The 24,666-nt window shown below is 39.0% G+C and overlaps 1 protein-coding gene across 1 annotated transcript; it reads right to left on the bottom strand.

The window, feature by feature from the left end:
* Window positions 1-982: 982 nt before the first annotated feature.
* Window positions 983-24,015, bottom strand: LOC122639812 (GTP-binding protein ERG). The gene is made up of 9 exons (XM_043832798.1): window positions 23,915-24,015; window positions 23,338-23,838; window positions 17,902-17,991; window positions 9,998-10,146; window positions 2,312-2,470; window positions 2,169-2,235; window positions 1,713-1,820; window positions 1,496-1,635; window positions 983-1,227 (listed from the first exon to the last, which is right to left on the bottom strand). The coding sequence occupies exons 2-9, from the start codon at window positions 23,824-23,826 to the stop codon at window positions 1,143-1,145; spliced, it is 1,287 nt and encodes a 428-aa protein (XP_043688733.1). The 5' UTR covers window positions 23,827-23,838; window positions 23,915-24,015; the 3' UTR covers window positions 983-1,142.
* Window positions 24,016-24,666: the final 651 nt, after the last annotated feature.

Below are 24,666 nucleotides of genomic sequence, written 5' to 3'. Positions count from 1 at the left end.
TCGTAGCGGTGGGAACCTCATGCACTGGGAGCCAAACTTCAAATGATGATATTTCCCTCATCCGACCTCCATTTGAGACGATTCAACTTGCAAAATTTTCGTCTTTGGAGAGCTCTACGCACAGGAAAGGAGAAAAGAGGTGTGCCATTTTTTTTTAAAATCAGGGGATTCCCTCACTAGTTATCCTTGCCCAACATTACCCCTAGCATGACTTTATAAATGTTAATTTGTTGTCCAGAAACCTAAGAAAATGAGTTTAGTACATTGGTTAAATTTTCAACATTTTTTTGCAGAGCAGAGATTAGGAGACTACAAGAAGGGCTTTACAGAGCAGTGCAAATGGGAAGCAATGGCATAGACATATGGTCAAATTCTCAGGAGTCAGTGACTTGGTTGACCTAGAAGGAAGATCATTGTTGGCCATGGGAACTTTCTATCTCTTTATGATTTATGCAATTTGTTAAAACAATTTCTCTCTGTAAATATTATTTAACAGGATAGGTTTTATATGGCAGACAAATTAGCAAAACATGCAAGGATAATATGCAGTGAGCAACTCTGTCTGAGTACTCCTTGAACTTACCATTCCAAGTTCATAAAAGATATAACAGTTTAACTTTCATCTAAAAGAACATTTTTTGCACCAAGTCCTAGTAAATAGAAATCAATAGTCCAAGGTATATGATAGAAAGACCTAGAATATCTTCATACATCCAAGGTAACTACAGAAGTGAAAAGCCACACAAAAAAGGAAAGCAAACAATTAGAAATATCATGCAGTGCGATTAGGGTGTACAATCTTATATATGTAATTACTTTTCACTAATCTATGAAAATAGGCAGTGTTTTTATCATCATAGGAACCATTAATCTTTTAATTTTTTATTTCGAAATGACTCTTCGCATTTTAGTAGATTAAGAGAATGGATTCCCCACAAGTAGGGTGTGGAAATCATCCCCTCCCCGACTACATCTGTCTTGTCACTGAAAAGCTAATAAACCATCAAAAGACTACAAAACCTGAACTCTATTAACCCTTCAAAATTTAGAATCCCACTAATGAATACATAAGCTACATTTGTACAAGTTGATGCAGATTCAAAATGTGAACTCACTGGGACATGAATCATCTTATGCCTGCTTCAAGCCACACGAACTTGGAGGATGAGATGTACATGCCTCTTGAAGATGGATCTCAACTCTTCATTTGCTTCCACACCTATTCTCCTATATTTAACATGAGCATACACATTCACATTAAAAAGGGAAAATGAAAATATTGTCAAGAAAAAAATCATGTGAATTTAATTATAGGTAACAAGGGCAGGGAAAGGGTTCAAAAATCCTAAAAGCAACCTCAGTGATCAAGATCATCCAAGTGATTACAGATAAGAGATCTCCCAGCTCAAAAATAAAAAAAGAGACCAATAGATTATTGTACCAAAAGACAGTAGACCTCAAGAGTAAAAGAATCCTGGGCTCAGAATATAATTACCCTATTTTGGATCCATTCTTCCCCACCAGAATCTTGCGCTGGCTTTGTTTATGAGTGATAAAATGCTGCTCAATCCTAAGAGAACCGTCCCTCAGCTCCTTCCAATCCATCAAGCGATGATCCATAGTATAGGGAATTTCCTGGAACAGGAGAGTATGTCATCTACAAGGGAAAAAAGCAACCACGAAACTTACAGATGTAAGAATAGCAGCAGTACCTGATGAATATGGTGTAACATCTTTTCCCGGACAACTTCTAATGATATGTTCTTCATTACATCTTCACTCAAGATGATGGGATCTTCATCCCAGGGTCTTTTAACTGCCTAAGAGAAATAAAACATTTAATCGCCACAGTTAGGAGCATTTAATGTAACATGGTAAAGAAGAAAAAATGCATATGTTACTTCGGAACTACTTAAGACTGTAAAATTAAGTAAATGAAAACCATTTTACTGAAATGCAAAAGAAATAGCATGTTTAGCAATCTAGAGTATCAACTAATCATTAAAGAAAGTAATAAGATGAAACAAAGAAGAAACCGTATAGTCAAACGAAAAACCTGATTAGAAAGGGGAGGGGGTAATCACTTGAGTAATCATATTTGAATAAGAATAAAAATTGTCTAAATACTACAAACTAGCAATAATTAAGATAAAAAGATGATAACATGCCTGATCCATCAAATATTGAGTGAGATCTTTTACTCCTGAACCTTTGAGACCCGATATCATGAAATATCTACAAAATAAATGATAGAACAATGCATAAAAAAACTTACACAACTAGAATAATATAAAAAAGCAAAAGAAAATACCTTTCATATCCAGGAAGATCACTAAATTCGTTAGCAACTTTCAACAAGTCTTTCTTCACTTCAACCAGATCAACCTTATTCATGCATAACACTCGCTTTTGCTTTGGGTGTGCCTGTGCTCCCAAATGTTTAATCAACCCTAAGACCCTTTTGTCAGGTCTACATCAAAGCAAAAGTTAAATAGTTCAAGGTATAGTGCTGCCACACATACTACAAGCTATATATATAATGCAACTGAAGCTTCAGAAAATAGAGAGCATATAGGATCAAGAAGAACATGAACAGGTAATATATAGGACATTTTGCACAGATAACCAACCCAATTGCTCAACCATTATATAGACAAACTACTTGAATGTATCACAGCAACTCTGTATATGCACAACAGCACAAGAAACCTTAAGAGTCATAAATAGTACTTTAGGTTAGAGTACTAATAAGATTTATGTTTTAACATGCATTATATTAGAGGGGAATCAAAGAAACCTTAAAGTCATAAATATGTCAGATTTGTAGAAAAGTTAATGGAGACCAGTCACAAGTGATAACCAGTCCACAAGAGGATTGCAAACTTCAGGTCCAACAACAGTAAATTCTCTGATCGGTTTTCAGATTTGCAGGAAATTTCAAAACAATAAAATAAAATACAAGAAATCGAAGAAGGGAAGAAGATGATAGGATAGTCTCTTTCAGACTCGGGTCTCTCATCCATGGCCTCTCACCAATGGCATCTCACCATACATCACAGACCAAAGTTCAAAGCTGTGTTTTGTCCTCAATCTCATTAATTAAAATTTGTGTATAAGGTGTAGACCCTTAGACTCAAAAACAGACTCACACTAAAACGGAAAGGCCAAACCCAATCCTTAAGTAACAAGGTAACATAAACTGACTAGGAAACTAAAATAATGAAAGAAACTCTCAAAACATGACTCTAACTAAATTAATAAAGTAAATCACGTTTTCCTACTTTCTACCCATATTTTAGGCCCATTACAAAGAAACCCATCAAAGGCCCAATAGATACATAACCCAACCCAAAGCTTATTTCCAATAAAATAAGCCCTTTAGATGACTTATTTGCATCAAAAGTACTCAACTTGATGTTCTGAAGCTGGGATTTGCTAATCTGCTTATGTGGTAGGATAGAGTTAAGGACCCAAACACGCCTGATCCGAAAATCTATCCACTTATATTTAAGAGGTCTTTACATAATCCTAACGAAGGAAGAAATTTTTTTTTTTTCAGAAACTCGCATGTTCGTGAAATTTCCTAATGAGTGGGTGGTGGAAGGACTATGTGCTGGCTAACTTATTCTCATGTTTTCAATTGTAACCTAGACCTTGCATTAAATTAACCTAAACCGTCCATTGAATTTCCACTTAGTCACCGGTTCCCGGTTGTTACGGTAACCAAAAACAAAAAGGAAAAGAGTAAAGAGGGAATGAAGAGAGAGAGAGTGCTAGCTTTGATCATTAGGCTTAAGCACTGATTTTCTGTGATGGCTCAAGGATGGAAGAGATGACCCCTATTTATAGCTGCAAAGAGGGTAGGTGAAGGCTGGAATTAATTTTGGCGAATTTGATAAGAAATGAATAGTTAGATGGTGCCTAAAAGCAAAACTAAAACATAAATTTAATGGCTTTACACAAGAAAGATTAAGATCTGAAACAAAACTTTAATGGTTTTATAAATGAAAGTTTGAGATTTCATGTGGGAATTTTCTAAACTAAAGAATCACAATATTTTTCGGTGGATCACAATAAAATTTAAGCTTGAAGGGGAAGTGAATCTTGACACATCTTGGCAGGGGGGAATTTAGAATACTCCTTTCATATGCAAATATGCCAACTGCCTTTTTTTTCCAGTTCTCAAAAAACACACTCTATGAAATTTATGATCTTGAGATGTAAAACTGTCTTTTGGGATAATATATCCATAAAAAGTTGGACAATTGTAGAACAATTGTTGAAGCCAACAAAGAAGCCTGGAAGATTTCAAATTCTTTAAAAATATTTCCTATTTTAGAAAAGATACATCCGTTTTTAACCAGTTCCATTATTAAAAGAGTTTAAAACACGTGAAAGCTCCTTGATTAAAGGAAAGAATTGAAATTTGAACCAAACTATCATTTCCCATTAAGATACGATGCTGACCTGGGAGGGTGGGTATAATTGCAAAATAAACTTGCTCCTTTCTTAAACAAGCCTGCTTCACTTATCACTTCCACAGCCGTAGCAGACCACGATGGTCCTTATTGTAGTGACATGGTTTGGGCTTAGAAATGGTTCAATGCATGAATGCATGCAGCAAAGCAGAGAATGGGCTCACATGAGGAAGAACTGAAGACATTCAGCAAACTGAGATTTCTCTCAACCATTGAGCCATTGGCAGATCACATGGGGTTCTATCAATCTTTGTTCAAACATTCAAGAAACTCTTCTAACAGATCTGAATTTGCACTCCAAGCTTCACTTAGTATTTGCACTTCCCCTTCAAGATTTTGTTCTTCTAAGAGATGCTTTCAGCAAAGAAGGGCTACGTATTGTACTCTGTAACCAGATGCTCCTCTCACACACACACAACTAGGGCTGCAACAGGATCAGGTTGGGCCGGGCTTTTTAAAACCCCAGGCCCAACCCAGAGTCCCATTAGCTGGCCCGGACCTGACTCAAGCCCTGAAAAATTCAACACTGAACTGCCCTCAAGGTTGGGCTGGGCTGATCCTGATTGTCCCTGATTGGGGAGGGGGAAAGGAGATGCAGGGGGGATGGCCTGGAAGAAAGAATAGGAAGAGGCAGACAGGGTTGGGCTAGGCCGGGCTGAGCCCAGCCCGGCCCTGACTCAGGGACAGAAATTCCTAGCCCTGACCCGCCCTCAGGGCCAAGGTATCTCAGCCCAGGCCCTGTTCGGGCTCAGGGAGGGCTAGGGCCGACAGGCCAAACTTGCACCCCTACTGACACAAGTGCAGGTTCTTAGCACCCTTTGTCTAACACTCTTTAACCCTAAACAAGCAACGGGGCTACTACAACATAAGAGAGAGGAGGAACATTTGGCAAACCACACATGTTGCTATCACTATTCACTACCACTTCAATGGCAGTTTTCGTTGGTTTTCAAGAGGCTTTTGAAATGTGGAATTCCCAAGATGGAAGGAAGAATCTGGGAGTTTTCACAGGTTCTCTGGGACAACTCCAGAGAGATCATTGTATGATGCATTGAAGCTCTGGCGAATGCTGGATAAGTTTTCTACAAAAGAACATATGAAACTAGTGATATATGTAGAAAAGTTAGGTAACTAAGACTAGCCTTGCAAGATGTCAGAGAACCAGAGAAGTCCCGCAAGGTCAAGCACTTTATACACAAATTGGTTAGGAAACAGATCTCAATGTGGTGAAAAAATCCAGATCCCAACGACAGTGTTCCACAGGAAGGGGGGAGGAAAGAACTTAATAACACACCACTGAGCAAATTGTTTTGAAGATGAAGTTCTTGCAAAGTCAGCCTGCATGTCTGATCCTTCAGCATCAAACAAGATGGGATTGGTTCCCCATTAATGATTTTCAACATCAAATTAGATCGGTTCCTGCCCCTTTGGAAACGATTGTTAGAGCTAAAAAAAGTTTGAAGAGAATCGAGACTTCTGAGACAACAAAAGGGTTAAAGAGTCGAATTTACACAACTGCAGATACTTGGAAATAGGCGAACAAGGAGTCTGAATTTTGGGAGTGATCCTATGTGAAAATTACAAGAGATGACCTTGTCTAAAAAGAATTCGAGTATTGTGACCAAGGGCAAATAAAAGAGGTTATAACTGTCAGAACCAAGTTGGTTACAAACAGATTACCATTATTCCAAAAATAGGGAAATAATGCATTGCAACAAAATACAGACACATCCATATTCATTTTGGAACAAGGCAAGCTCCAAGGACAATGGTTAGGAAAGTTTTTTTTTCCGAAAGTTTCGCCTTTATTTGGTCGAAGTAACCTTATAAAAAAAGATTTTATAAGGTTAGGAAAGTATTTTTTGAAAAGATTTTTTTTTTCAAGGAAAAAAAAAAGATTCTAAAAAAATTCTGAAAGATTCCAGGCTATTCTATAGGCTTCCAAGATTATTTTTAAAGTTTTTCAGCATTTTAAGGATTTTTTTTTTGGGTGACAACAAAGTTCTCTCTCTCAAAAGCATAGAAAATATTGCACAAAAATTTTTATTTTTGACAAATGGAAAAGAAATCAAAACGTTAGCATATGAAAGAATATTCTAGATTCCCTCCACCTAAAATCTCTCAAAATTCCTTTACTTCTCCCCCAAGCAAAAAGTCCTACAAAAATTCACCAAAATTTGTGATTCTTCACTTTAGGAAAATTTCACATAAAATACCAAGCTTTCGTTTACAAGTAAAACCTAAGCCTTCGTTTTGTATATCAGCAACATCTAGCCATCTATTCTTACCATATACACCAACTCAAATCAAAACTATTCACCCTATCCCCTCCACAGTCCACACCTATAAATAGGGTAACCTCCACCCAAGGTGTCAAGAATTGGTATTGATCAGCATATCGGAAGGGTGGTTTTAAGAGACATATTGAAGAGACACTAAGATACGCATGGATACACTTAAGATAAGCAGTATACACCATAAATAAGCAATAATTAGGTCCGACCATAGGCTGTTAGGTGGTTGGACCCAATATCCGCCACACGGCAGATCAGTAGGGGGTTGGAGGCATAAACTTTGTTTACAAGTATATCCGCCACATGGCAGATCAGTAGGGAGCTAGAAGCATAAATTTTTCTTACAAGTATGCTCCAGGATACCCTAATTACTTGTCAGTTTTGAATTCAATTGGGAGTTAACCATATGGCAGTATAAAGCTTTGAAGATTTACAAAACAAATGTATGGTTAAAACACAAAAGAAAGATATACATGGGAATAAATGTAGAGTTTTTCTGTGAAAATTGATCTACAACCAATCTAGACCATGCCCTTCCAATTCAACTGTTGGATTTGCCAAATCATCCTTCCATGTAGCACATTAGGTGGTCAGTGCATGGAAACTTCTTGGGTTGGACAGACCACAAAAACCTTTACTGAACTATAAAAGAAAAGGGGGCATAACATGGGGTTAGCAACCCAGCCTAGGCTGTATCGACCAAGACGGTTCGACATAAGTTTTCTTTCTTTTTTTGGGGTTTGTTAAATGCCCCTCTCAAAATGCCCATTTGTCCAAATGCACCCCTACAACTTTACAATTTACACGTGCCCCCCCTACTTTCAAAACATTGTAACACTTTAGTCCAATCCGCTAGTCTGGGACGTTAGACGTTAGTTTCAGGGAATCTAATGACCAAAATGCCCTTGTGACAAAAACCCAACAAAATTAAAGAGTAAAGTGACCAAATTGCCCTCATCTTTCCCAAATCGTTTAGGGTTTGAAACTGAAACCCTAAACCTAAACGATTCCAGAGAAAAATAGAAACTCTATGATCTCCATGCCAATGGAGCTTTAAAATCTAGGGCTTCCTAAGCTGTGAAGAATTCAAAGTTGTTGCTTCCGTTGTCTTGAAATTTGAAATCCTTTTTGCTCGTTTACTTAGAGTGCTAGTTTAACTCTTAAATATCTGGGGGAACGTCCTTGTTTGATTGGGAGAGCTTGTGCTTCTATGCTTTTTTTCCCTATAAGTTATCTCTAGATTCCTACACTTTTCTTCTCATTTCTCTTTGGACGTTTCATTTCAGTTCAGAATTTTGCCTTTCTCCTTTGGTCCAAAGAAGAAAAAGAAGCATTTGATCTTTAATTTTATTTTCGCTACTACTGTTGAAGTTCAAATCTACGATCTTCTACCATTCATTCTTGAAGCTAAGTCTCCTCTTGGAACTTTGAATCTGGAAACATTAGCTTTCGTGTCTTTCCTCTGAGTGGAGAAGACATACCTCGTAGGATTTCAGAATCTTCAGTTGCAAAGCTTTGAATTTTGCGGCTTCTGACTCAATGGCTCAAAAAGGAATCTGTCTTTTTGGGAGTTCTTAAAAGCCATTACTGACTAGCTTCTGTTATATTAACAATTCAACCAACCCTTGCTTCCCACAGGGCACCCTCTTTAATTTATGTTTCAAAACTTCCCTTTCTAATCTGATTAATTTAGTCATTAAACAATACAGCCCAGCTTCCAAATCTATTTAAACCCCCTAACTCTACTCTTTTCAGACAAACCAGCACCAACACCCACCTCCCCCAAACGATTTTTCTATTTTTCTCTGAATCATTTAGGTTTAGGGTTTCAGTTTCAAACCCTAAACAATTTGGGGAAGATGAGGACAATTTGGTCACTTTACTCTTTAATTTTGGTGGGTTTTTATCATAAAGGCATTTTGGCCATTAGATTCCCCAAAACTAACGTCTAACATCCCAAACTAACGGACTGGACAAAAGTGTTACAATGGTTTAAAAGTAGGGGGCACGTGTAAATTGTAAAGTTGTAGGGGTTCATTTGGACAAATGAACATTTTGAGGGGGGCATTTGACAAAAACCCTTTTTTTTTTTACATATTGCAGTGTATCGTTGGTAGCCTATAGACAACGATGTGTGTCGCTACTTATACCGTGCCTCCACCAACATGTCATCACAAAAAATCAATCCTCAAGCCCAATGATCAAAGTTGACAACCTCTATGGTTATCTAAGAGCTGGAGATCTGTCTAGAGAGAGAGAGAGAAAGAAGAGAATTCAACTGCGATCACTACCGTTAATTTGCCAAGCAATCAAGAAGATCTGAGAAGCAAGAGTCCACCATTCCAAATAATCCAATATCAAAAAATATTCAAGGACCTCCTAATTAAATTATATCTCTACAAGATTTATATCATATCACTTCACGATTTATAAGTCAGCATTTTGGTCATAATTCTCAAATGACATCAATGTCAGCAAGGTTATGTAAGTGACTCAAAACCTCTCTGATGCTACCAAACTCGAGTCAAATGGCAAATTTCAATAGACCTGAATTTTTTGACTCATGTAATATTCTTAAACCAGCTAAGAACTTAAATAATAAGTGATTCCAGAAAGACACAACAATGAAAATACAACTATTAATAACAGGTACCACAAATTCATGGACCTTTTCTCAGGTTTATTGGTTGGGACAATGGGATTTGTTCCGAATTGTTTCATTAGGAGCACTTGGCAGATTTAGTGTGCAGAATGTTGCCTGGGAGAAGCAATATTAGGCCCTACTACTCAAATTAATTTCAAAACCAACTCCATCGTAAGTTAAAAGGGATAACTGGTATCCATTCTCCATAGTGATCCTCACCCATAAGGGTATTTGATTTTCTGGAAGTAATCGCCTTTGGCACAGATTTGATTTTCTGGAGTGACACTTTGATTATCTTTGCTCTTCCAGGGTGGTTTTATTTTTATTATTTTTAATTAATGACTTAGAAAGAAGTCAAAACTCCAACAAAATGGTCAGCAATACAAGAATGAAATATACACAATTTAGGAGAGATTCCTGAGAGATTTTTTCTCCCTTCAACTTATGAATCACTACCAACCCCATTTTCTCCTGAATTTTTTGTGAGCTAAAGAACAAGCAAAGGAGGTTTAGATTTAACAAGAGATGCCAAAATGAAAAACATAGAGAACGTATATGAAAGGTCAAGAAAAATTACTTACTTGGAAAGATGCCTATGGACATCAAAAATAACTATTAGCACATCGTACAGAGTAACCGAGCTCCAAGCACTTTCTACACGAACTTTCACATCAGTTTTACAAGGGTAACCACGACTGTTCAACATTAGTCCTGGAGTATCAAAGAAGCACTGTTCACAAGCAATCAGTACTGTGTAGAAGTAGAATAAAATGCTGTAACGAAAGTAAAAAACCAAAAGTTGGTTAACATTTGATGATCTATTTGCAACAAAGGCAGAATCAATAAATTAAACACATCAAATATCTTTTGCTCATTACAAATTCATTAAATATAATTAGAAGCAAATGTATTTAATTTTTGCAACAGGCAACAGGCAGCAGGAACAGAAAATCTAATAAGATGGCCAGTTGAGGGACCAACAGATCTGGCTAATCCACCCACCTATATGGGGGATGGTAGGTGCACCATAGGAACACTTAACGAGTTAATGTTGAATGGGTCAAAGCATCATGAATCACAGGTAGCCCCTAGAAATACCAATACTTCATAGTTTCATTTTATAACGACTAATCATGGGCATCCGAAAAATTATGCACCAACTGATGACGTGGCAACAAATATGCTAGGGGAAGAGGTGTAAAAATCCTCTCCAGCACGCATCGGACGGCTGGGCGCTGGCCTTTGGGTGCGTGCCAGCCTGCCCAGCTGTCTGATGGGCGCTGGACGCACTGGCGTGCTAGAGAGGATCCAGACTCAGGGGAAGAGTGCAAATTGAAGGTAAAATTACCTTCAGATTGGATTGGATCAACCCAACTATTAGTCGAGTAACGGTGTAGTTGCAGATATGCTAGGGAGAAAGATTACACTCAAAGTTTCTATTATTTCAAACTAGTTGATCTGATCCAGCACAACAACGAGCTGGGAGATTATGCGGCCACAAATATGTTGGGAAAGATACTGTAAAATAGAAGGCAAAATGTTTTTTCCCAGTTGGGTACGTCCAGCCCTGAGTTGAAAATGAGGTGGAAGTTAGTTAGCACCTAGTATTGAATGGAAATATCTTAATATTTTTCAAATGAAATAGAAATTTTGACTGGGGGTGGTAAAGGTGAGTCAGGACTCAGATCAAGCCCAAACACTAGTCAAGTGTAGGGCTGAGATAGAGGTTCAAAACTCCAAATTTTGGCAGTGATGTGATGATTGGATAGGCTGGTATAAAGGCAGTTCAGAAATAAAAACTTGGATTTTCAGAACTTAGGAACTACCAATCTGCTGAACATATCAGGACCAAGTTTAGGTCACTGACTGTCTGATCAATACAAATATGCCTCTGAATATCTTTGAAACCAAATGGTCAGATTTAGAGAGAGAGATGATTCTTAGCTGCAGCAATATAACACAATTACAGGGTAACTGCAAGGGTTTAAAATTACAGGAACTGATAGAAAAAGCAAAACAGAAAATAAGATATGACCTTAGTTTCCCACTCAAGCCTAGGTTAGAATCCCACAAACCAACCTAGCCTCCCACTAGGGTTTCTGCGTCCCACAGACCTGCCTCTCACACTAAACAGCCTAAAGCCATTCTTTACTCAGACTTCAAATCGTGGGCTTGTTGAGAGCCCCTTATCTTTATTAATAGCTGTCAAAAATCTCCCTCTTGCATGGGGAGGAAATCTCTTACCAAAATACAATGTAGAATAGAAACTAGTCTAGATTGCCATCTAATTCTAATAACTGAAATCTAATGCCTAGTAACTGAAATAGAAACTAATAACAAAGAATCCTTTGGCATTCCTCCCATACAAGACTGAACTTAAGAAACTCTCAATGGGACAAAAATACAACATTAACTGGCTTTTATAACTGCACTCAATAGGCCTTTAAAATCTGGAAATCATTGGGAACTTTTAATGCTTGTCTTCATAGCTGGCTGCTGAACAATACTGGTCCTTCTTGTCTTCTTCACACTTCGATCTACATCAACTTTACCCCACTTAAAAGAAACTAGACCTCGAGTTTTATTAAGTTTAGGGATACGCATTGTGTAATGGATGTCTTGTTTAAGCCCATAGCAGAATTCTGAGAGTTCCTTGAAGTTAGGAATGAAATCTTGAAGGAGTCCATTATGACAAACTCTATGTGCTCAACCTCAAAATCAGACGTGTACTTAACTACCGTATCCACAGAGTCTTCTTCAGTTGTGTGACTCGACCTCCACCACTTCAAACTCCATTGCATTGTCGAGTTCCTTGAAGTTAGGAATGAAGTCTTGAAGGAGTCCATAATTCAAATATTCTGGTGGGATGACAAACTCTATGTGTTCAACCTCAAAATCAGACGTGTACTTGACTAACGTGTCCATAGAGTCTTCTTAAGTTGCATCTTCGACCTCCACTTCAAACTCCATTGCAATGTTGACCTCCTTGGGTTCTTCTTCTTTGTTGTTCACCATCACCTCAGCTGTTGGGGCCAAACATTAGACATTTACGCCCAAAGTGTCCATATCATCTTTGTTTCCAGCATCTCCAATGTCACCACCATTGATCTTTCCATTGATTACTGCATTTTCAACCGTGTCTTCTTGGGGATCACAAACTTGCATCTCAGGATTGGCTTCAATGATGGCAATGACGAAATTGCTTTTGTGACGTTGCAGACAGAACTTAGCATATGCCCGTGACCGTTACAATGGTAGCACTTGATCTCTCCATCATTAGACATAGGTGCTTTACCCTTATCCACGGCTCTAGGTGTAGCTCAGTTTGTGAAATCAACAGGTATGGGGGCTGGAAAATATTGTCTACTGTCTCCAGATTGCGGGTGGAACCGCTGGGTGGTCAAGTCTTCAGCCGAAAGAGCCTTTCTCAAAGCAATCATGTAAGCATGTAATAGTGGCCAATTCCATCTTATCTCTGGTTTTAGGTCGTAGCCGCAATCTGAAACGAGAAATCAACTGGTCGTCTTCCTTGTCTAGTCTTGAACGAGCAATAAGGTTATCAAATTGATCCATACATTCCTCAACTAAAAGAAACCATTGCCGAAGGGTATTGAGCTGATCATGAAGTCTTCGCCAAAAAGTTTGTGGCATGTACTTCTTTAACTCCTCCATCTCCTCCCACGTAGTGGGTTCTTGCCAATGATGAATTAAATATCCTCAAAGTAACATCACCATTCCTTTGCTGTCCCCACAAAGTTGGAGCGTGCCAACTTCAATTTCTGAACCTCCGATAGGTCGTACCAGTCAAAGTAATCACCAAGTGCACACATCCGATCATGAAACTGCTGTGGTTCATGTTGACCGTTGAACTCCTTTAGCTCCAGCTTCACCTTATAGGTATCATCAAACTGTCTAGGTGTGACATCATGATCAAAGTGTGCTGGAGCACGTTTTTCTTCATAGGTGGCTGGTGTACATATGATCCCTTGAGCAAGTCGAGGAAAAGTTTTAGGAGCATTATGAGTTTTGAAATGCTTCTGTCCCACAGTTTGTGAAGCTAATGAGACTCCATATGTTGCTCCATGGTGGTCATTCTTTCTGTCAATTGCCGAAACATCTCAACAATCTGAAGATTAAGGTCAAGGGGCTGATTTGGGGTGTTGGAACTCCCCTTAGCCATGGCTCTGATACCAAAATGGTGTAGGGCTAAGATTGAGGTTCAAATCTCCAAAATTTGGCAGTGATGCAATGGTTGGATAGGCTTGGGTAAAGGCAGTTCAGAAATAGAAACTTGGATTTTCAGAAATTAGGAACTACCAATCTGCTGAACAGATCAGGACCAAGTTTTGTTTGATGACTGTGTCTGATCAATAGATACATGCCTCTGAATATCTTTGAAATCCAATGGTCAGATTTAGAAATATGGCTGATTCTTAGTTGCAGCAACATAACACAAATACAGGGGAACTGCAAGGTTTGAAATCGCAGAAACTGATAAAAAAAAACAGAAAATAAGATATGGCCTGAGTTTCCCACTCAAGCCTAGGTTAGAATCCCACTAGGGTTTCTGCATCCTACAGCCTTATAATAGTTTGCCGAGGATTCAACTGAAGCATCAGAGCCCTACAGAATGGAGTCTGAAAGGTCCACTTTGCCAACGCTGGAATCTCTCTATCTTCCCATAATTTAGATAATCTTTCCAAGTTCATGCATATTAGTTAACCTAGGTAAGCAACTAGGATTAAAATATTCATTACAGTTAGATTAATTAGGTACATAATACATAAAAACAACCAGTATTCAACAAGAGTTTGGGGGAACACCTTCCCCAAGCGTAACCTGACCCTTACCCAGAGATCTAGAGCAGACCACAGCCGTCCATTGCAGTTAACATAGCGTCCCTCCTGCAAAAGAGGGACATCATTTGTGGATCCTAGACCCTGGTCTAGGTGGTGACTCCCCTAACATCACATCTTCCCCCCATCCCATTTGGGTGTGCTCGGATCTCCCTGATCTCTTGTACCTTCAAGGTGGGTTTCAATAACCCTCTCCCATAACTTCTTCATATGACTCATTAGTTTATGCCTATATAGTTACTGAGGCTATGAATATCTCCATTATTTTTGTAAATAGGAACCACAATACTTCTCCAATCATCTAGAATTTTCTTCGAGCTCATAATCTTATTAAACAGCTTGATTAGCCAAGATAAACCACATGTACGACATGTGGTGTCTTGTTGAGCAATGCAGTCTTCGGGGGCACTATTTCTTGAAATGACTCCATTTAGTATGTTCAAATTATTATAAAGATCTTCATACTTCCTCACCCTTACTTTGCCCACAATTTTCTTATCCTCATCCTCTGTCTCGTAAGTCTTTTAGTGTTAAAACTAGCTTAGTCTTAATGGCTGCTTGAACCTCATCATCCCACCACCAAGTCTTCCTAGTGGGATGACGTTTTCCTTTTGATTCCTCTAGGACCTCTTTGACCACTTTCTTGATACAAGATGTCACCTCATTCCATATCGTATCAGTGTCTCCCTCCAAGTCCTAATTTCCTTGTTTGATCACTTTATCAGTAAATGAATTCAAGGAATCGCCTCTTCAGCTCCAAAACCTTAACTTAGAGCAAATAGGCTCCACTATCTTACGTTTTTCTGTACTGAGGCACATATCCAGGACCACCAATCTATAGTGTCTGGTTAGGCTCTCCCCAAGTATAGTCTCACAGTCCTTACAAAACGGTCTGCCGGACATTCTTGTTAGGAAGAAATCTATTTGGCTAATATGTTGACCACTTTTGTAGGTAACTATATGCTCCTCTCTCTTTAAAAAAAATGTTCACAATAGATAAATCATAAGCCACAATAAAATCTAAAACTGAGATCTCCTTCTTCTCTCCATAACCATAACCTCCATGTACACTTGCCTCTACGATCTCTCCCCACATGATGATGCAGGGCCATCGGCAGCCCCTGCCAAGCCCAGCCCAGGCCAAGTCAACCACCCCACGAGGTACCAGCTTAGGCTCAGGCCCAGGCCTCCTTGGCCCCCTGATTGAGCCTGCAGCCCAGGAGACCCAGACCAAGCCCAGGCTTTGCACGGTCTGGCCAGGCCTAGCCTGCGTGCAGCTTTTGTAATGGCAAATGTGTGGCCCAGTTTTTATTTAGTCTCTTATTTTTATGTCTTTTCATATATCTAGGTAGTTAAGTGTCTTTTAATCTTCCTAGTTTCTAGTTAAGTGTCTTTTCGTATTCCTAGGTAGAGTTAATGGGATTGTTTTAAGTTCGTAGGTGCCTTTTAAATTTCCTAGTTAGAAGTTTGAAAGTTGTAGTTAGTTTATTTAATGTTTTATTGGGTTTATTTTCTAGGTGTGGAGAAGCTCAAAAGTCCTTTTGTACTCTCAATGTATCTAGAGGCTTTGGCCTCCACATTTTCTCTATAAATGCAAAACCTAGGGAGGGTTCTCATAACCTCCAGAATTTTGAATTTGCTCTCTTTTGTGAGACTTTGCTGTGGATCTCAGCGTTTACATCTAAGGTGGATCTCCTTGGTGGTGGCCTAGGTGGGACTCCTACGGCTAGTAGACTGGTGGGACTCCAATTCTACATCTATCTATCCATCTTCATCATCACCACCACCAACCTTCATCATTCCTGTCCTTATTCATCATCACCAGATTCGATCCTGGCAGCAGCCCGACTTTGCTGTGGATCTCCTTGGTGGCAGCCTAGGTGGGACTCCTACGGCTGGTAGACTGGTGGGACTCCAGTTCTACATCTATCTATCCATCTCCATCATCATCATCACCACCACCAACCTTCATCATTCCTGCCCTTATTCATCATCACCAGATTCGATCCTGGCAGCAGCCCTTTTTTGTCTGCACCACATGACCATTCAATTAATGTCTAGTAACTGAAATAGAAACTAATTACATAGAATCCTTTGGCAATCCTCCCATGCAAGACTTAACTTAAGAGACTCTTAATGGGACAGCACTGAGCCATTAAATGGGCCTAAAATAAAACATTAACGCATTAAAACTGGACCTGATAGGCCTTTAAAAACTGGAACTTGATGGGGGCCTTTTAATACTGGTCTTCATTTCATAGCTGGCCGCTGAACAATGTTGGTCTTTCTTGTCATCTTCACAGTTCGATCTACATCAATATCGAAATTTGTATAGAAATTTTACCGAAATTTCACCAAAATATTTTTGTTTTGACAGAGGGTGAAATGGGGCAAAATCCAAAATTTTGAACCTTTCCCTATGTGTATCAGTGAAGTCCTTCACCAGGTGATATAAGTCAAACAGGGGCATTTTTTTATCTATGCTATAATTTGAGCAGGTTGCTTTTTGTGATACTTTGATACATTAAAACAAATTATACTTGCAATTAGAAAAAAATAGATGAAAAAAACATAAAGAATCAGAATGATGTGTGCAAATGATTCTCCAATTTTGTGAACCCAACAGGTGGGTCCTGGGTCCAGAATAGGATCTAGGAAACCACATAAATAGGGATGACACTTAAAACTAGGATCTGAACTAAAACTTTTTAAGGAAAAAGTTTTTTCTTTTTTTTAAAAAAGACAGAATTCATAAATTAATGAAATTTGAGGAAAAACCAGTTTTCTAACAACATAACAAACAGAAACCACACTCTGTAGTCAATAGTAAATAATTTCAAGAAACAAGAATAGTTGACGGTGAACCAGAGGGGTAAAATATGAGCTTTAACTCTCCAAATCCTAATCAAACTGGACTGTAAATTAACCAATAGAGTCCGATAGGCTTAGAGAGCTGATCCAAACCAAGAAACTGAAAAACTAATAGAATTCTGGAAGGTACAATGAGTCAGTTGCAAAAAATTCAGAAATCAGAGCAAGATACTAAGAGGGAGGATTAAACAATGATAAACCAGCACCCAATCAATTGAATTAAGAGAATCCAGTGACAGAAACTTAGGAACCAGATTAGAGTTCAGTCAGATTACCAGCTAAGCAACTATGAGAAAAAATAAGTCTCAGAAATATAGCTTGAAAACAGGGAAGCCGCCTGTAGCAGGAAAGAAAGAACAGTAGCGAGAATAAAGGATGAGGAGAAGGATGGGTCACACCTGAGAAAAAGAACTAAAATCTGAATTGATCAGGGAGAGAGAGAGAAGACAACTGTTGACCAGCAAACATGCACAGTAGTAAAAAACACAATTTTTTTTTTCTATTATTCCACTGTGTCGATTGGGCAAGCTTAGGCAGAAAAAATTATTAATAACTCAATTGAACTGGAGACCAAACTTAGGCCTGGGCTTCCAAACTAGGTCTTGTCTGTCCAGAGAGGCTTGTGCAACTGCATCACCAACACAGTTTTCAACCATGCACACACCTTAGTAACCAACGAAGGGCATGTCAACCACATTCATTTTCTTTCTTCCATACCAAGAAAAGCAAAGTGATGCATGATAAAGATGAGGACATACAATCTGTGTGTTTCCTTTCGTCATCACTCCTAAGACTTCATGGATAGTTGTATTTGTCTTCCGAGAAACAGCAGCGACTTTCGTTCCAACCTAAATTTATGAACAATGTAGACATCAGCATAAAAGGAAACCATTAATGAACATTGAGAGCTTTTTCTCCATAATGGAAAGTAACTCATTATCAATGAATAAACAACACTATTTAGCTTTAAAAGTTAGAAAATCATTTCCATATTTCTTTTCTTTTCATAAGGTAGAGATTTTACAATGAGAGAAACAACTCAGAACAGAGATGAGCAGATCACTAACAGAAATACAATTACTAGGAGCCACAGTTTTTGCCTACATAGGTTTACCACCTATGGTTCAACACCTTGATTTACAACATTGATGATTGATGTTCTACTTTAACAATCTAATAGCCTCAATAAAAAAGCAGAAATAGAAGCTGCATGGGCAACAGAAGAAGAATAAACCAAAATTGTTGCTTCAGTCAATTACTAGAAGACATAAATGCAGAATCAAACTTATTTTCACATGATAGTGGACAACTGGAAATTCCATAGCACCTTCAAAACTTGTGTGAGGCAGCTATATTACTTGCTTTAGGGATCTTCCAGCAGCAAATGACCAAAAATATTAAAAAGAATATGGCGCTGTGGAAAGATACTCTGAAAAAGGTCTACGCTATTTTTTCAACTTTAACCCGTGGTCCCACTTCCCAGCTCCATAGGCGTTTGTAGATTGTCCAGTATCGGCTGCGTTGAGATTGTCTAGTTCCAGCTTTGGCTTCTGTAGAGGCTGTTCCAGTTCTTGCCTCGCCTCTACAGTTGCCGTTTTAGGCTTTTAGCCTTGTAGGTCCTTACAGCTTATTTTCAGCAGTTAATGTGAAACTTCCCAACAAAAATAGTGAAAAGCACAAATTTGGAGGGGTTTTCAAACCAGAGAGGCAAGTTCTGTTGAGTTCTATCGAGTCCAGTGAGATATGTCGAGTTTTGGGTCAAAATATGGTCGACCGAAATGAATCGAGTTTGAAATATGGACTGAAACCTCAGCAACATAGCGAGATTTCGGTCGAGATCTTGTGTGTTTTATGTATCGCAAGGCATCTCGACTGGGTGGGCCACATAACAGAGACGAAAGCAAGATTTCACTGAGATCTCGGATAGATCTTGTACCATGAGGTCCAGATGCTTGCCAACCGAGCTCATTACACTGGGTAACTTCACGCCGCTACCTACGACGCACAAATTGTCACTAAACTTTCTCAAAATGATCAAATTGCCCCCAGATCGCAGGGTTTCAGCAAAACTGGCATAACTTTCTTGTTTTAACTCCATTTTGCAAGCCGCGAGTTGTGCGCTCATAGAAACGAGAGGAACGTCCTTGTGCAGAGAAAAACAATAAAATGCTCACAGAGACCACAATTTTCACAGAGAATGCTTCAATGATGATTTTCTTGATCTGCATACACATGGAGCATGCAACATACTGATTTGCATCTGGAGACGTTGTGTGGGAGTACCCAGGCAGAGATATTCTAGAGTTGTAAACATAGTTATCAAGGCGTCGCCTAGGCGAGCGCCTTATCGCCATGGCGGTGACGCCTTGCTTTTTGCCCCTCTAAAACGCCATGGCCGTCTTCCCGCCTTGATAACTATGGTTGTAAAATCCTATTTTCTATGGTGAAGGGTTTTGATGATTGGTTAGCTGTTTTGAAGATCGTAGCATAGTTCGATCGACTCCTATGCATTGGGGGAGATGGTCATCAGTGGGATTACACTGATTGAGGTAATCAACATCCTACAAGTTCCTATTTTTATTTCTAGGGTTTTTTTTACTGTTGAGAAAACCTAGAATGCCTATGTAATGGGGGGGGGGGGGAACTTGAATCTACTATTTTGCATTGAATATTGTAACCTAGCAAGTGGGGACTTGCCTAGGGTTTTGGGATTGGAGTCCTTGCCCTTGTGTTGTCAAGGGTTGAAGCAGGACGGTGTTCCTGAGTCGTTGATGCGGCTGAAATACATCAAATGGGATTGTTGTCCATGCACTTGTGTAGGCAAGTGTTGAAGTAGGATAGGGTGTTCCTAAGCTGTACCTTGCAGTTAAAAATCACTATTGAGTGTTGATTGATACAGTGCCATCGGTGTTGGGAATATCAAGGGTGTGTTGCAACATATGTTGGGAATATTTTTGGAGAAATTTTTAGACACTGATTCACCCCCTCTCTCAGTGTCAACCTGGGAATATCAACAATCACTAAGAGAATATATTCAGCAGCATCCAATCTCCAACTGGGACCCACACAAGATCGGATCTCCCTCATCAAACACACACAGTAATAGAGCTGGTTGACAACCAGTTCAGCTGTTAAGACAAAACAAGAACCAAGGAACCATGAGCTGCTGGGCTTCTTCCTCCTATGGTAGCCTATACTGCATCATGTGCTGGTTGTGGATGCACTTGTTTTGGTTCCCAGATTGTTGCTGGAGATTCAAATCCTTCAGCTAGTTGTTTGTGTTCTTCAAAACAGGTCAGGTTTCTTAGATTTCTGCCACTTGCAGTTATAAGTTTTCAAGTAAAATTTTACCTACTCTGTTCTAGCATGAGTTTGTTTGAGGAAGGATCTTCAGATCTCTCTAATTCTAGCTTCATTCAATCTGAGATTTTGAAGGTAGTTTTACCACCTGAAGGCGACACCAACTTGGTAGTTTGGGTCTCAAAAGCTGACTGAGCAGAGAGGATCAAATCGAAGCTCAGTTCTGGTTCTTGGGTTACTGCCACGTTTAAAGTAAATTAAATACTAGAAAGTATAAGTTAGGTGCGTCGTTTAGTAAGAGGTCTTGCTCCCTCTTTCCTGCGCCACTTGACTTTAGGTGGAACCTTTTAAAATTCCTTTTCTTCTTTACCCTTGCTTGTTTGGCATACATAAATGAAACATGTGGCATGCATTATGAACTACATTTTACATTTAATTACAAATTTTCCTACAAATATAAGAAAGATAAAATGCAGAAGATATCTCGGGATGTAGTGGTAAATGCCATTTGATAATAGAGTCCCCAAGTTCCATTATTTTTCCAGATCAGATTTTCTAACACATCAAATTTCAACTCCAACTCCTATGTCCACACCCTACAAACCCAGATCCAACATAATGGATTTAAAAGACCTAATTCTCAGATTTTCAATGCCTTATAAGACCCTTTGTTTGAAATTATAGTCACACACTGAGCCTGAATAAAGCAGCCACATACCTTCCATCTGTCCATCACCAAGCCCTACAGCACCAACCCAAGAAGCACTGTGGCTGAACAGGTATTGGATCCCCAGCTCTAGGACTGGCAAGAGGTCAGGTTTGGTACGAGGCATCCAACTTACCTCTATCAACTACACAGGAATCTATTAATTATATAACCTAACCAGGCCAGGAAACATACCAAGCCCAACTCTAACACAATAAGTCATTAGGGGGCAGCTCCCAGGTTTACCCCACCCCATTGCCATTCTGATGCAGCTGCAGAAAAGAAGAGTAGGAGGAGTTAAGCCCTGTTTTCCAATTGCTAAGTAGGAGCTAGTCTCAGTCCATGTCACAGGGTAAGTTTATTCCTTTGATTAGACCTGTTTTTCTATGTTAAGTCCTAATTAGTGTCCTAATAGGCTACTTGCTATAGCTGGTGGCAGGTCTATTTCTCATTTTTTAGACTAGTTTTAGGAAATCCTAATCAGTATTTGATTGAGGCCAAGGTCCTTTTCTTAGTCTACAAATAAATTGCAAGGCTACTAAGCCAACCCCACATTTTATGCAATAGAATCCCAATCCCCCCCCCCCACTTCTTTTCTGTGAGTGCTGCGAGGGTTTGCAGTGTGGCTTGGGCAGATTCTCAGCATAGTTATCAAGGCATCGCCATGGTGTCCAGGCTCCTTGGTCTCCTTGGACACCTTGGGCGCCATGGCTGGCGCCTTGCCACCATGGCGGTGTCGCCTTGAATTTTGCCCCTCTAAAACGCCATGGTCGCTTTCCTACCTTGAGAACTATGATTCTCAGATTCGTTGTGGATTCCAGGCATCTGAACTTGCAAATGGATTCCTGTTCCTCTCTCCAATAGAATCCCAGTACCCCCACCCCCTCTCATTTCTGTGAGTGCTGTGAGGGTTTGCAGTATGGCTTGGGCAGATTCTCAGGTTCCTTGTGGATTCCTATTCCTTTCTCCCCTTCTACAATCTTCTATTTTCTATTTATTTTCCAACATCTCAGGTTAGTCTTCTGCCTATTTCCTACCCTACAGCACCTCTGTTTTCATTCTTATCCAGTTAACTTCTATAAATCATATCTTCTTATTTATTCATCTGTTTACTCAGAAACTTCATATCTAAGATTTATTTGAAGCGCTCTCTTGTTTAGTCAGTTCCATATTCTTCCCTGTTGTTTGGAGATCAGATTTGCTGTTACACTCTTTCTTACTTGTACGCTAGACTTATTTATTCTAGATGCAGTATCAAAGAAGAAGAGAAGGATGAGCTGATCTGGTCCTACTATGGAGTTTCTTTGTCTTTAAGAATCTAATACAGTCCTGGTCTTGGCGTAGTAATTAGGAGTCACTTTTGATTTGTTTATTCAGTACTGCAGGCTGGAATTAGGTCAGTATTATTCTAGCTTGAATTTCGAAAGTTATATTAACGTCCTAGATGGAATAGGAGTCTCCATTAGCCAGTCGATAGCTTAGTTTTTGTTTTCAGTCATAGACTTTAAGTTTTGGGTTTGATTTTTGTCAGTCCATATTGGAGTCTGAAACTATCCACTCAATTCTATAAATAGATTTAAAGGCATAAACCCCCCACCCCCCAATAAGTTTATGAATTATATTTCAGTTTTCTTCTACACATTGTTAAATCAGTACTTGCTCTGAGTAGATTCTCAGGTTCAACTTGGTAGATGCCAAGGGGATTACAGGTGAATTCCGGACCTGTTATATCTCTTCAATTTTTCAACTTAATTTATCCCAACAATAAACCAGTTTATTCTAGCATCTAAACAACTGTGGCACCCCTGTTCTATCAAGTTTTCCTGCTGTGATAATTTCCAGAATACTGCTTATTGTTGTCTCAGATTTGGTATTCAACTTACTGAGTAATTGTTTTCTGGATACCTGATATCTTATACTGCGTTTGAACTGTTGGAATACTAGTACAGGATCTACAGCCTTGTTTTCCTAGTAGTACTAGGATTAGCCTACAGACCATAATAGATCTCTCTCTGCTGAGATCTTCTGCAGTCAGAGTATTCATTAACTGTTATGAATGATGTATTACAAAGAAAAGAAAATTGGCAATTCCAGACTAACTATTCAATTCCCTCCAATACTAAATAGTGAAATTACCCCCAAAAGAAATACACAAAATAGTGAAAAAAGAACAAAGCAAGCAACAAACCATGAAATTTGTGAGAGCTGATTTCCCAGCATTAGGAGCTCCAATAATACCAACAGATAATGACTTCTGATCTTCCTCCTTCACAACCATGTCCTCTTCTTCAACATCATCAGGCTTCTCCAATGCCGCGTGAAGCAAAGCTTTTGCAAGTAAGGTAGCACGCCGCCCTTCTTCATCTTCAACCACTACTTGAGAACTTTGCTTTTGGGTTTCAATCCCAAAGATTTTCTGATCAGCTCTCATCCGATATGCCTCATTCCATATAGGCTGGCTTGGAAGTTTGGGATCAGAATCAAAACCGATAGTAGGCAATGTATAATCACTACTGTCAAAGGCTGGAGTGTCATCACTGTCTTCACCGGTATTGATGGGGTCGTCTTGTTGAGGTGAAGATGCGTAGAATCGAAAGACATGGATAGAGCTGAGATGATTTTTGTGGGTTAACGTAGAAAGGGTTGAAAGTCCCCTCAGAGCTCTCAAAGCTTTCATTTCAGGTTCTGAAAAAAAAATTGACAGATACGCTTATTACACTACAAAGTATTGAAGAGAGAGAGAGTGATCGAAGGCATTGGATGGATAGATTTCAATCTTGGTGAAGAAACCCTAACACTCGTCCTTCCGCATTTTTCCTGTCAAGTCTTAACACGGTCGGCTATGGGGTTTAACGGCTCTCTCTCTCCCTCCTCCTAATTCTTTATTTCATCCGCCTCCGTTTCTCTTATATTTGAAAAATCTGACATGCCCTATCCTTCGCACGTTTAACCTGAAACACTGAAACCGAAATTGATGGATTATAATCTTGTTAAAGGCCTGATTTGGGATGATTTCTATTTCGGAACTGGAGTGAAACAAAAATCAAATGAAATAGAAATTCTGACATAGTGTTGGAGCTATTTCAATTTTGAAATTGAAATTGATTTCACTCTTGATTTTTAATGAGCATAATGATCACGTAAAGGTTGCTCCATTATGACCAAGTGATCATGGATTTGAGTATGGAACAATTTCTTTGTAAAAGCAGGGGTAAGGCTATGTACATTACAATCCTCTTCACATCTTACAATGGCAAGAGCCTTGTGCACTAGATACTCCTTTTTTTCATTAATTTGATTAACACAATAGTGATTTCATGTTAAAAATAAGACATCACACTTCTATTCTTAATGGTCTAATCACCCCATGACCCCATCACTATGCCACATCAAATGGATTTTTTATTTTAAAATATTTTAGATGGCTGCATCCTTCCTCAACAAAAATATATTTTTGACTATTTCAAGAAATCAATCTCCAATTGAAATAGAAATCATACCAATCTGCCCCTTATCT

Source organism: Telopea speciosissima, chromosome 9 (genome assembly GCF_018873765.1).
Source record: "Telopea speciosissima isolate NSW1024214 ecotype Mountain lineage chromosome 9, Tspe_v1, whole genome shotgun sequence".
In the NCBI taxonomy this organism is placed as follows: domain Eukaryota; kingdom Viridiplantae; phylum Streptophyta; class Magnoliopsida; order Proteales; family Proteaceae; genus Telopea; species Telopea speciosissima.
This window is presented reverse-complemented; position numbering and strand designations above follow the sequence as displayed.